Source organism: Alligator mississippiensis, chromosome 16 (assembly GCF_030867095.1).
Source record: "Alligator mississippiensis isolate rAllMis1 chromosome 16, rAllMis1, whole genome shotgun sequence".
Lineage (NCBI taxonomy): Eukaryota > Metazoa > Chordata > Crocodylia > Alligatoridae > Alligator > Alligator mississippiensis.
In genome coordinates this window covers 7,378,791-7,394,347 of record NC_081839.1, presented here as the reverse complement: position 1 = coordinate 7,394,347, position 15,557 = coordinate 7,378,791, and the positions used below count along the sequence as shown (strand labels likewise).

General features: G+C 45.6%; 1 protein-coding gene and 1 long non-coding RNA gene across 4 annotated transcripts in view; one reads left to right on the top strand and one right to left on the bottom strand.

Moving 5' to 3' along the window:
* The window catches only part of BTBD2 (BTB domain containing 2), a 31,455-nt gene extending 20,395 nt beyond the window's left edge, over positions 1-11,060 (bottom strand). For all 3 annotated transcript variants that reach the window (XM_014599853.3, XM_059719624.1, XM_059719625.1), the window contains exons 1-2: positions 10,684-11,060; positions 3,202-3,321 (exon numbers count right to left, since the gene is read on the bottom strand). In XM_014599853.3, coding sequence (XP_014455339.2) covers positions 3,202-3,321; positions 10,684-11,045 — 482 coding nt within the window. In that variant the 5' untranslated portion in view covers positions 11,046-11,060. The remainder of the gene's footprint in view (positions 1-3,201; positions 3,322-10,683) is intronic.
* LOC132246492 (uncharacterized) lies at positions 10,854-12,452 on the top strand. The gene is made up of 2 exons (XR_009457812.1): positions 10,854-10,917; positions 11,383-12,452. It is a non-coding gene; the product is annotated as an uncharacterized LOC132246492 (long non-coding RNA).
* The last annotated feature ends 3,105 nt before the right edge of the window (positions 12,453-15,557 follow it).

Here is a 15,557-nt window from a genome sequence, read left to right as displayed (position 1 = left end):
CACTGTGGTCTGGGGCCACAATGGCCTCTTCCCAGTGGGGCTGGGCTGGGCTGGGGCTGTGCTCAGGGCGGGCAGCAACAATGCTGAAAGGGGGGGCTACAGAGTGGGCTATAGCCACCTCAAAATTTACCACATCGCCCCCTGTAGTTCCCCCTCCCAATGCCACTGCCACCCGCCCCCCTCCCCCACTGAGAAGTGGTCAGCACAGCCCCCAGCCTCACCCTGCGGGCAGCCCACCCTTGCCCTGCACACAAATACAGAGGTGGGGGGGGCACATCCCCCCCATGCCTCCCCTGGGGGTGCATGAGTCAGCCCCCATTCCTCCCCCGCTCTGTCCCACACTCTGTCCTGCCCCAGCTGGGCAGCGCCTGCCCCAGCCCCACTCCATCCCTCACCATGGGGGCCCTGATCTGTGCTCCACACAACCCTTCCCACCCCTACACCCCTTACCCACAACAGACTTACCAGCCAGATGCTGCTCTCCAAGCTGCTGGGCTGTGTTCCTGGCTGCACGCATGCTGCAGCTGCACACATTCATGCGGCATTTATCAGTGACATTATTAGCCACGTTGGCCAAAAAAAGCCAATTTCCTTTTATGAGTGCTGATACGATATGGACCGATATATATCAGTGCACCTCTAGTAAGAAGTATACAGAATACTGCTGCAGCACCCAAGTAAAGCATGAATTTCTTATATCTTAGCATTTCTGCAAGTGCTAGAAATTATCTAAGCTAGACGTGTGAAAGATATGATGGGCTCATCACATCCATAGAGCTTCTTTCTGACTGAAGAATCCACGTCTAGATCCAGCTTATGAGCTTCCCTGCGCAGCTCCCAGGGCTGCTGTGCTGGCAAGGCCTACACCCAGGGAGTCAATGCCACATCCCAGTATTACCTACGACCCAATTCCTCATTTTCAGCCACTGTTCACATACAAATAAGGAACAGTGAAGCAAAGCATAGTTCCAAAGAGGATGGAGCTGGACTGTTCTCACTGGTGGCAGATGACAAAACAAGGAGCAACAGTCTCAAGTTGCAGCAAGGGAGGTTTAGGTTAGACATTAGGAAACACTTTCTCACTAGGAGGGTAGTAAAGCACTGGAACAGGTTACACAGAGGTGGTGAAAGCTCCATCCTTGGAGGTTTTTAAGACCCAACTACACAAAGCCTTGGCTGGAATCACCTAGTTGGGGCTGGCCCTGCTTTGAGCAGGGGGTTGGGCTAGATGACCTCCTGAGGTTCCTGCAAACCCTCATTTTCTATGAATCTATGACAGGCAAAATTAGCTCCTTGGCATGCTGGCCACACCAACACAGTGGCTCCAGCAGCCACATCAAGAAGCATTGCAGTCCAGATACAGCCCACCAACTTATTTGAGTTTGACGCCCTCAATCTAAGCCAAATTGGTAAAGCCTAATTTTCTTTTAGTTGCTTAACTGATATTAACCAAAAAGGGGTGAATATTTCTATGATTTTCTTGTCCTCTAAGCAAAGACCATTTTGTCCTCTGAGTAGCCACACTAAAAATCTCACTCTTTTAGACAAGATCAGCAAATGCCCCTTGCTTGCATCTAATTTAAGATGAGTCAGCTGAAACAGCTTCCTGAGAGCTTCCAGCCCCCTCCATTCTAGGGAAATAATTTTTAACCTTTAAAGCTGTTTCCTAAGTTGTCTCAGTTAATGGCAGAAGGGCTTTTTCTGGAAAAAAAAGCAAAAAATGATGCATTTCAAAGCTATACGTACTGTTCCTGACAACTAAGGACCTGGAAGCACATCAACAATGAAATCTTGGGAGCCATTAAAACTGGGTCGTAGCTTCAGGAGTCAGATTGCAAGACCTGGCTGTTCACTGCATATTTAAGATTGCTGTTGTGTATTTTAGGGTTTGTGAAGAGAATCATTCAGTAGGGCATTTTGCTGAAGCCCAAAATGTCTAAAGAACCGAGTTTTACCTGCAAATGGACCCAAAGGGTCCCCACTGATCTGGGGAGAAACTTCTCCCACCGCCTAAATGCTCAAGTTCAGAGGCTTGGAACGCGGCTTCAGCTTGTGTAACTGGAACATTTTATGTCAAATGAACTACACCAATTTCTACCAGCTCATAAATTCCCCCTCCAAACAGTTTAGCCCTTTCATTTGGCAAACAGATTTTCATCCAATCCATAACTGAACTTTTAAGTGTCTGCGACTTAAGCCACTAAACATCCTACTTGTTTTTCCCACTCCTTTCAAAGAGCACCAGAATCCACATCAAAGCTGCTCTTGAAACAGAACTAGACTAAACGCGGCTTAGTACAATTTAACCTTTGCAAGTAAAGGTGCGATATTATACTGATAATAAAAAAAATAATAAATATCTTACTGTTGAGTTATACTGGTACAATGGTGCTTATTCCAGCATGATTCGGGAATAATACACTACATCACTCTGCCTACACTGGCATAGGGAGGATATGCTAGTTTAGCTTGGTTTCATTATGGGGCCTTAACTTATTTTGATCTCTCAAAACTATTTAAATAAAAAGTATGCTAAACCCAAGTGATTTTAGCTAAAACTGTATTGCAGACAGCATGTTGGGTGTGAGGGTGGGGAAGAGAAAAAACATTTAAGTTCTTGAGGTCAAGTTTTATAAACAAAGGCACAACATGTAATGTACTATATTAAGGGACTAATCCTACGGGATCAAAGGGGCTATACAACTGGGCACTAGATGCCAGGCAAATCAGAAGCATTGTGATTGCCAGACTCCAAGAGACGCCATCATGCATCCCATCAGGATTACATTAGTTACCTTTTCAAGGTAGCAGTTTAACCCAAAGCACAAGCGAAAAAAAAAGATCTAGTAGCAACTGCTTATTTACTAGATAATTTTTTGCTTATGATTTAGGTTCACATGCTAGAAACGTGTAATAACATATGCTGTAGGAGTATATGTTACAATCAATCTAACATTAAAGTTCTACCTAACTGTAAATCTACGTGTTTTGAGGGAGACATCAACCAACAAGATTGCAGCTTTCTTTAGTTAAAATTAATTGAAGTACAAATGGAAAGGTTGATTAAAGAGGTCTTCAGAAGTGCTCTCAGTAATTTAAATCAATCCACCCTGAAAAGGTTCAATTATATTGGAAATGTTTTTGTCCACGATAATCTCTATCCAGTTATAAAAGTGAAACTGTACATTAAAAGAGGCTTACTTTAGTAAAGCTAGGAAGGCTGCAGGCTCCACATCAGGCAGCTCAATCTCTGTAGAAGTCGTGGCCATTCCACCATTAAACATTGCATCGAAGACTGCACTGCCTACAGCCAACACAAACCTAACATGGGAGGAAAAAACAAAACAAAACAAAACAAAAAAAACCTTACGTTAAACTACATTCAGCTTCCAAAAAATCCCCATTTCTGCCCCCCAGAACCATCTCAAGGGAACGTCCTTGTTGTATAGTATGCTCAGAAGGAATCCATCAAATCCCTGTTTCTCTTTACTGCGAAAACCACCGAAAGTTGCTATTTGGAAGTTCTTCTCCTTTCAGCCCAGTATACAATCATGAGTCAGAAATCAAGAAGGCTGTTGAAGCCAAATGCTGTATAACTTATGAGTGAACACACGTATTTATTTGATTGCGATGTTTGCATAAGGTTTTTCATTTAAAAGGTCTCAGGCCCATTACACATCTGTCCCATAAGCTAGTTCACTGCATTGTGCCCATTTTACAGACTGAGACAATGGGATACAACATTTATCTAAGCCCAGCCCCTGCACTGAATTGAATGAGATGGGAACAGAAGACAGGTATCCTGGCTCCTGTACTCAAATACCAAATAGTTCCCAAAAACCTGTTGGTATGTGAAGAAGTTTTCCACCCTGTCCCTACTTCCTCACCAGCAATGTGCCATCAAAATTACTTTAGCTACAGCAGAACTAAAACTTAAACACGCAGCTTTCCTCAACAGTGGTCGGAGCATCCAGCTCCAAGTGCTGAAGTACTTTCATCGCCCCCGTGTTGTACACAACCCTCCCAAAGTGTTCAAAAATGGGGACCACTGGCTAAGCACCACAAAGGTCCAAGAGAAAAAAAAATCCTTTGCATGACTCTCTTAGAAGCATTTCAGTCTCATTTTCTACTTCTAGCCACAGTTAGACACTAAGCCTGGAAGATGAATACAATTTAAACTTAAAAATACAAAGGGCGATAGTGGGCACATTTAACACTGGTGTACATTGCCATAAGTTGATATGGAAATTGAAAAGAAAGCCATTCTCTGCCCTACAGAATCAGGTTATAGTGTTTAAAATAATAAAAGTGCTACAGAAACTTCTTCAGGTTTCTCATGTAGAGAAAGAAACCGCCCCTGTTAAAAAGCACTGACAGAATCGTAGAAAAACAGGTCTGGAAGAAGCCTCAAAGAGTCACCAGCCCATCCTCTTGCTCAAGGCAGGTCCAACCCCTTGCTAAACTGTGCCACAAAACATGTGCATCTCACCAGCAATAAAGCTTCCAACAGGTTTTCAAGCTCTCTAAATAAGCACTGGAACAGATTAACCACCCTCAGAGTTGGAAGCTCTTCTTAATACATAACCTAATTCTCCTTTAATCAAATTTAAGCCCATTACTAGTTCACCCAACATCTATGGACACAGTGCAATTAAAGTCATCCTTGTCATAGCAATCCATTTTGTATTTGAAGATCATTATCAAAATCTCCCTCAGTCTTCTCTAAACTAAATAATTCCAAGTCTTCCAACCTTTCCTTAGTTACTACATATATTTAAAAATAAGGTAATTCGGTTCATTAGTAAACACATATATATCAAAGCTACTGTGCCGTAAACTTTACCATATCAATTTAGACAAGTTTGCATCCAGCAAAAAGGAGGCGTCTATAGACAGTTTAATAACCTTGAAAATTCAAGCAGAGAAAACCCTTAAATTACATATGCGTACTGCAGCAAGATCATCTTTCAACCAAAAAGCTTGGTGGCAATCCCTAGGCACTGTTGTGATGACTGGTCCCTTTATGATCAATTTGGGAACTGATTCTAGGCGAGTCTCTCACGTATCCGAACTTGAAGCATGTCTAGAAAGGAGAAGCTGTCAGCCCAGACTACATAAGGGACCAGAAGTTTCAAGAGCTACAGGAGTTTCTTGTATGGCAGGAAGCAAAAGATGGGCATCTTATGCCATCACTGAAGAAGCCTTATTTTCCATTCAGTAACTTCTAGAAGATTTACCTAATAGTAAAACGAAGAATGTTTCTTTCAGCAAATTCAGCTAAAGTCTTATCTGAAAAGATTTCTATTTAAGCCTGAAAAACGTTTTTTTTTAAATCAAGGCAGGCAACATCATGTCTCAGCTAGCAAATCTGTGTGACACTCTAGCGAGCTGTCAGCCAAGGACATGATCATTAAAGATTCCTCCTTTTAAAGGCAGGAGGAAGTCTGATTTGGTTGCTGCATTGGTTTTCCACCTATTACCTACCATTCTAATCGCTTCAAAAGCCTACAAAGCAGTATATAAGGAAAACTGCACCAAAGAAAGTTTTTTTGATTAGGTACTTCTAGAAGAGACAAGAACAAAATCAAGGAACTTTTCTGTGATGCCATAATTGCTAAATTAAATAAAATCCCTTATTTACATAAAGGAGGTAATTTCATGGGATAGGTGAGTTACAAATAAATGCCTTGGTTGTTAGTAAAAATAATACAGATCAGCACTGGAGGGGTCCAAGTTAACAGCCGGAGATGCGAGTACCTCCTCTACTCGTATGGAAATAAGCAACTGGCAAAGGATAAGAGCTTTAGACCTAACTTTTCACAATCTCTGCTTGCCTTTCACCCAGTGGACTAGTTTAACGTGCCAAGACTGATGATAACTCACCAGATTGTATACTACATGCACCCCAAAGCATTACTTTAAAAAAAAAAAAAAAACTTTTGAAAAATCATGGTAATTTGAAGGGATGCCAACAACATAAGCATTATACTTCACACTCATCTTCTATTTTTACCAGTAAAATTGAAGATGACTATAGAGATACCTAGAAGCAGCAAGAGATTGCTCTAATGCATATATTCACTTACACAGTTTTCCCTGCACAGTCAAATTTCCCTGTTTGAACGGGTCTTGTCCCCATGGCTGCCTGAAAGATTTTTGAAAATGAGAAAGGAGGAATAAACCAGATTTACACAGGAACTCAAGGACAAGGGCAGCACTAAGACTATTTTTAACTCTATTTTTAAGAGAGTTGTTTGAGTTGATGTTCCTTGAAAGTCAAATAGACGAAGCATGAGATAAGTTAACTGCAGGGAATAAGATTGCTTGGGTAGGAAGATGCGCTGGATGATCCAACGGGTCTTTCTTACTTCTCAATTCAATGAAATAATGTGTTCACATAAGGGAAAAATATCCCAAAGTCCTTATCTGTCAGGATCATGACATCCCTCTAGCACAGTGAAGTCATGGGGTTATTTTTACACAATGCATTGCATACAAAGATGGTAGCCAAAACAGAGTGAGCTAATGTAGGAATTCAGTAACTAAGCAACAGAAGCAGTAAGAAGGCATTTAGGAAGTGAATGATAACAGTCGAGACTTTTCAGTAGTAAAATATGAAGAGAAACAGAAGTTGGGAGACAAGAGTCGGATTTTTAAGAATGCAGCACATCAAACGGTCTGAACTGAGGGTTGTATTCATTTTCACCAGAACCCAAATTAACTTACTAATTTCCACAAAGCTTCTGTAATACTCTAAGCTCCTCTATGACAGTACAAACTAGTCTTTTTCCCTTGTACTCAACGGTTATCTCCTGTTGCCTGTTGTCTTGCACAGTAAGCACAATGGGCCTTGATTCCCAACAAATTGAAGTATCACAAACGACAAAAACCCCTTGAGAACTAGGAGTATTACATCACTTCATACTATTCCCCTGCCTCATTCACTCTGCTGTACAAGGTGGTGCAGGTTTAAATTTGCACTATCTTCCTCTGTGTCATTCAGATTTTTACAAAGACTACTCGGAACGAAGCAATATAGCTGAATGTTTGCCAAATGCTGCCTTAAAAGTAAAGCTTCATCTAGACTGTAAGCAACCATTTTTGATCAGAGCTTTGTTTCTAAGCCTACAACAGAAACTCCTCAAGTATGAATCACTGGCAAATTCTTAACTGTACCAGGCAGGCGGCTGGCGGCTTTGTACTCCCAGAAGTGCCATGAAGACAGAACTAGAAACACATCACAGTGACTTCACTGAAACCTCCCAATTTACCCAGCAAAATGCTTGTTTCGGGAAAAAAACCACAGAGATTCAGTGTCTCTGCTGGCACCAGCTTTGAGGACTTTTTGTACTGGGGGATGCGATTCTCAACCAGGGTGATCTGGTATCCTGGGGTGCCTTGAGATCCTTTCAAGGGTGCTGCAGGGTGCTAGCACTGTTAGATTTGCAAACAGGATTCACAAGATAAATCCAGAGATTTTAAGCAGGAATTCACAGTTTCAAAAACTAAGAGCTGGCATTTTCCAAGGGGTGCCTTGAGTCCACAAAGGTTGAGAATAACTGCATTAGGGTACTGCCCTAACATATTAACTTTTCAAATGTGGCTTTGTTTATAGATTAATAGATTCAAGGGTCTTTTCCTCTACAATCTCAAACTGTTGAATATTCAGTACATCTTTAACACCCTGGTAGAGGGTTTTTTTAAAAAAAACAAAACAAAAACCAACAAACAACTAGCCCAGCTGTGAGGCTCTGTTCCAAACAAATCAACCAACCATAAAGCAAATTAATTCAGTTTGAATGCTGAATGCCATCTACTAGCCAGGCTGCTGCAGAAACAAAGTATTCCTTAAAATTAAAAGTACTTTTTTTCTGAAACCCGCTCAGTGCTTCATGAATTACTAAAATATCCCCGAATGCAGTTATCAGAGAACCAGAAGTCTGAATACAATCTACAAAATGTACACACATTGGGTCATAGTATAATGCGTTCTGGTATGCTCTCCATGAACCAGAAAGCATCGTGTGGATTTCAGAAATCAAGAAAATGGTTTTAAAAAGTTCCTTACAACCTATTCCTGGCTAAGTGCCCCTCCCCACTTGCCACTGCCTGGTTAGCAGTGCATTCAGAACTGCAGAACAGGAATGTGATCAACTCAAATATCACTAGTGTTTTCAAGCTTATTTTTAAGGGCACTTAACTGCAACACAAAAATCCTCCTATTTTCCTAATACCACAGAAGAAGTTTCGTTAAAATGAGAAACTAGAAACCAATGTACTTGACAAAAAAAGTTTCTAGTCAAGGTAACTGCATGCATATTTTAGATAAAGCAAATACGATAATAAGTTCCAAGTGAGAATGCCTTGGTAAATCACCACTTAAAACTTTTTATCTTAAAAATTCAATGAATCCCTGGCTGCTCTGGTCACTGTGGTTATATAAGGGGCACTGATATCCATGGGTCATTTGAAAGAAACTTATCAGATGTCCCCCCAAACAGCAGATGACAAATGATGTCCATCAATGCACCCCTATATTTAAAAGGAGTTGCCACAAGAATCAGCAGCGTCATATTAACCAAATGAGTATTACTGAAAACAAGGCAATTTCACACTCTTCAGGGATACGCAGTTTGGGAACTACAATTTCTTAAGGGTGAACAGAGTAAGTATCACTACAGTAACTGTCTAAACTGTTTCATATCCAGTTGAAAATATTATTTCTTTCCTAGGCTCAGATTTTTTAGTTGTACATCCCACTCTGCCTTAACCAGTTTTTTAGAAATAGCTCAAGCTCCACTTCAGAGAAAAATCATTGCTGTTTCCTTTCTTTAAAACAAAAAAAAAAAAGAAGGAAATAGATACCAACTTAGATGTTTTACATGTTAGCCAACACACAGTTTTCATTGCTCATCGAAGATACAGGTTAACACATTGATGCTAGAAGAAAATATGTATGTATGTACATATGTACATATAAAAATAAAATCTGGGACTGCTTCAAAGTATAATCCACCAACTATTTAGTTTGCTGTATTTCTGCAGGCTGATCAAAACAAGATGGCTCACTCCTCAATGACATTTTTTCTTTTCCTCAAAGGTAGAAAACTGCAACAGTTAGACCCATTCTACAGCTCAAGTGTAGCGAGAGCGCCATACTGCTGTCTAAGGTCAAGTATTTAACAAGTCCCCAAAATCTCCAAGAGTGTTTAAACCAGAAGCATTAACTCTGAAACAGATCTACATTGCTGTTAAACTGTGACTTTATCTTGTTTTGCACATTAGACCTAAGCAGCCCTTGCTCAAACCTGCTGAAGCTTGATTTACACTTCACAGTAAGACTGCCACGGTCTTAGCGCAGCGCTTGTCAAGCTACAGTAAATGGCAAACATTTACAGCAGTGGTTTTCAACCTGTGGTCCATGGACCCTTGGGGGTCTGTGGACTACGTCTAAGGGGTCTGCAAAAGATGACTATGATCAATCAAAAGTCTGTGAAAACCCACACGTACCATTCAACGGGACTGCACCTCCACTCAGAAATTCCTAAGGGGTCCACACACGAACAAAGGTTGAAAACCACTGGTCTAGAACAGCATTTCTCAACCTTTTTACATGACAGGCATCCCTTGGAAAATACTGGCTCTTAATTTTCACTTGTGCTTTGACTACAGAAGAATAGAGCGATTATTCTGCAAGGAACACCGAAACACCACAACAAGTCAGCATATTCTTAAACACTCTGGATTCCCATTTGAAATCCCTGCCTTTATCTTGAAAATTGTGTCTGCACACCTAACAGGGCTAACACTGCACGGCACCCTGCTGTACCCTCAAAAGGCTCTCAGGACACCCCAGGATGCCATGCTGCCCCGGTTGAGAATCATTCATCTACAGAGAGGAACAAGAAAGCAGAACAAGGGAAAGGGAAATGTCAACGGGTACAAGGGAACTAGAGGGAGGAAGAAAATAAGTCTACAGTCTTTCTCCTTCAGTTGCTGTAGAGGTGACATCACATCTGCGGGGACCAAATTTTGTTTTTAATTCTCTATCACTTGGAAACGCAGGGGTACACACCAGTACTAAAAACTTAAGAGCCGCGTGAGCCAAAAGAGTTGAAGGGGCATCACGTTAGCGTTTTAGCTCCGCTACGGCACCCGCGTGTTGCCACCGCATCCCACAGGGTTTCACACCGCAGGAGGCTAAACCTACGTCTTCGAAGCTCTGCGCGTGTGCCCGGGTCTCCAGGCAGACAACGCGTCTCCCACCCGCGGGCACGCCCCGGGAGGGGTCACCTGACAGCTAAGCCGGAGGGATGAAAACAGGGAAAATAAAAGCAAAAAAAGTGAGCAGGAGAACGCCAGGGCAGCGAGCGGGGGGACCCGCTCCAGCCTGCGAGGCCCCGCTTCCCCTTCACCCCGCCGGCAGCCCGCACAAGGCAGAAAGAGCAGCTCAAGCGAGCCATGATGCTTCAGCGCAAGGAGCCCTCAGCTCCCCCCCACCCGCCTTCAGCACAGGGGTCTCCCCCCTGCGACATGGGGGTCTCCCCCTGGCCTCAGCACAGGGCCACCTCCTCACAACATGGGGCTCTGCCCCTGCCCCCCACAAACACAGCCCCCTCCCCCCTCAGCACAGGGCCCCACCCCCACCCTGGGGGTCCCGGCTGGGCGGGGGCGGGCGCGCACCTGTGGGCCGGGATGCGCTGCGAGCCGCGGCCCTTGCCCACCAGGAAGTGCACGTCGCTGAGCACCTCGTTGTTGAAGAGGAAGGCGAAGCGCTCCTGCACCGTGGGCTTGGTGGCCTGCCAGTTGTACACGGGCTCCCGCTGCAGCGCGCCCGCCCCGCACAGCGCCGCCGCCGCCGCCGGGCCCGCGCCCCCGCCCCCCGCCGCCGGGTTGGCGGCGCCGCACTGGTTGTAGGTGAGGCCCGGCGGCGACGCGGGGGGGCCCGGGGCGGCGGCGGCGCCGTTGCCCGGCGGGGGCGGCGGCGGCTGCGGGCAGGAGGACGACAGGCCCCCGGGGCCCGCGCCGCTCCCACCGGCCGCCATCTTGTGCGCAGCAGGCGCAGGCGCGCGCGGGGCGGGCGGGGGGCGGGGCGGCAACAGCACCAGCACCAGCAGCAGCGGCGGCCGGGCGGGGCCGGGGGGCGCCCCCTGCGGGGCGGGGGGGCAGCGCGCGCACAGCGCCGGGCAGCAGCGGCGCATGGGGGCGGGGCCGCGGCGCTGGGGGGGCGGGGCCGCCGGCCGAGGGGGCGGGGCCGCGGCGCGCGGGGCACGACGGGAGCAGCGGGCTCCCCTCAGGCGTGATGGGGTCGCGGCGCTGCACCGCGCAGGCTCGGAGCGCCCAAAATGTTCATTGCTTTTACATTTATTTTTTGTTTGGCAGAGGCAAAAAGCGATGAGCCCCACTGACCTTAAAAAAAAATAAGATAAACTCAAAAATGATCCCTTTCTGCCAGCTTTCGGGCTCAGGGAAAATGCAAGATGGTGCAAACGACCGCCTTTCCGTGCCCCTGAGCCTGAGGAAGGGCGCGGGGGGCCAGAAACATCGCTTGAAGATGGGCGCGGGGGGCCAAAAGCTTGCACGCACAAAAAAAAAGCTTGAAGGGCGCGTGTGGCCGAAAGTTTACAGAAATAGATCGTTTGAAGGACGCCACGTGTGGCCGAAAGCTTGCAAAAAAAGACTGCTTCAAGCAGGCCGCGTGTGGCCAAAAGCTTGCAGAGAAAGATAACTCATGATGGCTTCACGGGATCGTTTCTGAGGCGGCGGATGCCAACCCCAAGCGGCTCTGAGCGGTGCGTAGGCGAACGAGGCACGTGCCTATTGTCCCAAGTGAAGAAGGGGCCCGGTTGTGCTTATTTTACATATTACGATTATTAAGTGAAAAAAAGTAATAGAAAAAGTTCGGCTGGGGGCCCACGAGCGTGCTTGCCTGGGGCCCACTAAAGGGTTAATCCAGCCCTGGCGCTGAGAGTCCCCTTTTCATGTCCCAAGTCAAGTCGGCCAAACCAATCCCAAATCCACGTGAATCGTTCAGGAGCCGTGTGTGGCCCTGCTACTGGCAAGCACCCTTCACCCGCGACTGGGGCTTCAGATGTTTCCAAATCCTTTGGCGGGCGTCCTACGTGCAGGCCTGAGCCCAGAGGCTGCGGGTTCGGATGCCCCGAGTTTTGCTTGTCCTCAGCCGTACGGCGGCAGAAACAAGCTAGGGAGGAGTCGTCTCCTATTTCCATGAAGTCGGCGTGTAGCAGAGATCTTCCCACTGGAAGTGACAGTGGGAGGCTAACCATGCCTTGCCTCGGTGAGGGTACTACCCCCGTGCCACATTCATGGTTATCCCCTGTCAGTAGGAAAACCACCATGGTGAACCTGGTATTTCCCCTGCCTGGCACTGAGAATCGTCAGCACTTTCTTATGACGACTTGCCTCAAAATAAAGATATGCTTCTGCTTGGATGACCCAGTTCTCACTTACTCACTGCAGAGTTAAATAAGATTTATGTGCATACTTATTTATTTGCAGGGGGGGCGGTCAGTGTATGATAGTTTTGCAGCAAATACAAGAATTTTGAGCTTCCAATATGATGATTTCATATTTAAGAGCTGGCAAGGCTGCATGGGGGGAGGACACAGGTGCAGGTCACTGCAAGGGAGACAGTGCCCTGGGGTGCTGGCAGGGCAGAGGCCTGGAGGGGAGTGGGGGGCTGTGGGGAGGGAGCAGCTTGAGAGACCGGTGGGCACAGGCGGTGCCTCGGCTTGCCTTCTGCTGGCAGTCTCCGGGGAGCAGCTTGGCACCTGAGTATCCCCTACCAGGGCTGGTCAGGATCCACCTGTGCATCTGCAAGCAGAAAGCAGGGTAGAGTTGCACCTTGGAGACCAATGTAGATCTATACGTGTAGTATATGTTGTCTCACTAGGTATCTCTGGATCTACTATATATAACCAAAGTAGACGTGTAGTATAGATATAGATGCCCACACATATCTATCTAGATATCTAGCTTGGTTAGTATCTAAGGTGCAACTCTACTGTGCCCTCTGCTGGGATCTGCATATGTGGCCTCTGATCCAGCACTGGCATGGGATTATGGCATGCAAAGCACAGCACAGCCTTCAGGTGGATGATTGTGTACCTGTAGGACCCTGCTACACATTACATGTACAGATATTACACTACTGACTGATTAATTGTGCACTAAATTTAGATGGGCCACAGATGTAAGGTAGTTATCATGCAATTAACTGGTCAATGGCGCAATGAATTTAGACCACCTTCACTTGCAAAGTTATTATCACTTGCCCATCCAGGTACAAAGAGAGTCAACCAGCTACCAAGTTAGCGCTTGAAAATGTGTAACAACTCTAGCAGGTTTCTATCCAGCTTTAATTTGAACAAGTGGCAGGACCCATAGAGAGAGAACACATGCACAAGCTTTCAAGTTCACTTCAACAAATGTTTCAGCTCACCAAAGCCTGTGATAATATACATTTACTTCTACTTTGTTTAGTTTATAAGGTGCAAATCTATCTTGCCTGCTCCTTGACTGCAGACTAACACCTAACTACACCTCTATGCAGATGCAAGCCAGCTTCACAGTGATCGTTTTGGAAAACCCTGTCCCCCCACCAAACAATTTTCCAAGCTTCACAGCTGTTGTGGGAAAAAGGGTATTTCACACCAGCCTGGTACCTCCCCTAATCACATGCTGCTGCCATCTCACTGTGGCCCTCAAACCTCCCAGTGGGAATGTTAGCAAGCTTGCTCCTTGCTGCCCTGTGGGATAACAGCAGGCTGTGGGCACTGACTGGCAGATAACAACAGATTTTTGTCTTGGAGCCAGCTGTTATTGCTAGGTAGAAAATGGCTTGAAGGTCAGGATGAATCTGAAAGGCAGAGGATGGGTGGAGAAATTCATTAGGAGACAAGACAGTTGCACAGGTCTGAATTCAGCGGCCAAACTATTAAAGCAGGGTGGTTTATTATTCATCAAGATGTGATCAATGTTCCCTGCTCACCTCTCTTACCTATTCTACCCTCAGATGTGTATGCCCGTGCATTAGATCCCTGCTTCCACTGGCTCAGAAACTGCTCAGCCCCCGGGGATGTATTATCTTCCTGTACTGTTTTCCTATGGCTTTCATTATCATTTGCCTAATACATCCTGACATGGCATTTGTATTGGCCCAGAGCTGCAAGAACGGTGTGGCTTAGGCGTTTCAGACAGACATCACTACAAGCAGCTATTGCCAAGGAATACTGTGGCAGTATCATTTCAGAGAGAGGTAGTTAGCTGTATCAGGCGGAAGACAGGGTAGATTTTCACTTTTATAAACTAACTAAATCAGAGAAGTATATTATAGTATAAGCTTTCCTAAACAGAAGCCTTTCTTCATCAGAGGTTGTGAAGGATCACCTCTCAGCCGCAAGAGAAAGGTGATCTTGTAGCCGTCTACAAACTCATTGGGGGGGACAGCAGGAAATAGGGGATATGATGTTTACCAGGGCATCCATCGGGGTCACTAGAAACAATGGCCACAAACTAAAGGAGAGCAAATTTAGATGGGACATCAGGAAAAAAATCTTTACAGTGAGGGTTGCCAAAATATGGAATACGCTTCCAAGGGAGGTGGTGCTGTCCCCTTCCTTGGAGGTATTTAAAAGGAGATTGGACAAACACCTAGCTGGGGTCATCTGAACCCAGCACTCTTTCCTGCCCGGGGCAGGGGGTTGGACTTGATGATCTAATAGGTTCTTTCCGACTCTAAAATCTATGAATCTATGAATAAGGGACTGCAGAAAGCCGAGCTACTAAACAAAAGCAGTGATTTGAATACAAAGGGTAGGGACGTGGGGATGAAACAGTAGGGGCACTTCTGAGAAAGGCAAGGTGAGTAGGAGAGGGAAAGCCAAAAGAGTTAACCCACAGAGGGAGGTCGGGCCTATAAAAGCTAATCCAGATAAAGGGATAAAACTCTGTAGTCTCAATTTAAAGCAATCCAGTCTGCGGATGATTTCTTGTTCCACCGTTTTCTGTTCACATTCGTTTTTAAAGTTCTGATGTCTAAAAAACCAGTCAAGTCCAGCAATGGCATGAATGTCCAGCAAGGTTAAAGTGGTTTGATGCCATTTAGGAGTAGCTGTTTAATCCTGCTGTGTGACATATACTGACACTGAACAAAAAGTGTGTGGCATACACAGATGGATGCTCCCGAATGCCTGGCTACAAAAACATCAGGTTCTTTACATGTATAGTCCTAGTTTTTAAGTGGAACTGTTCGTGCGATCAAAGTTAGTGGTTCCAGGACCCACAGTAAGACCTATAACAGGATCAGCTCTACACTTACGTGCTGCCTAGCTGCCACTGTAAACATTTAAGGGCAAAATATCAATTTTCAAACTCACATTTAGCAACCTCCTAACCCTGGAGACATCTAAGGAGATTGGTAAACAAGGGCCTGAGTAGAATTGAAGCAGAATTCAGGCACCAAGTCACAACAGCAGCTCCACTTCAGCAGTCACAAAACTCGTTAAGCACCTACATTCATCTGGCACCTACATTTG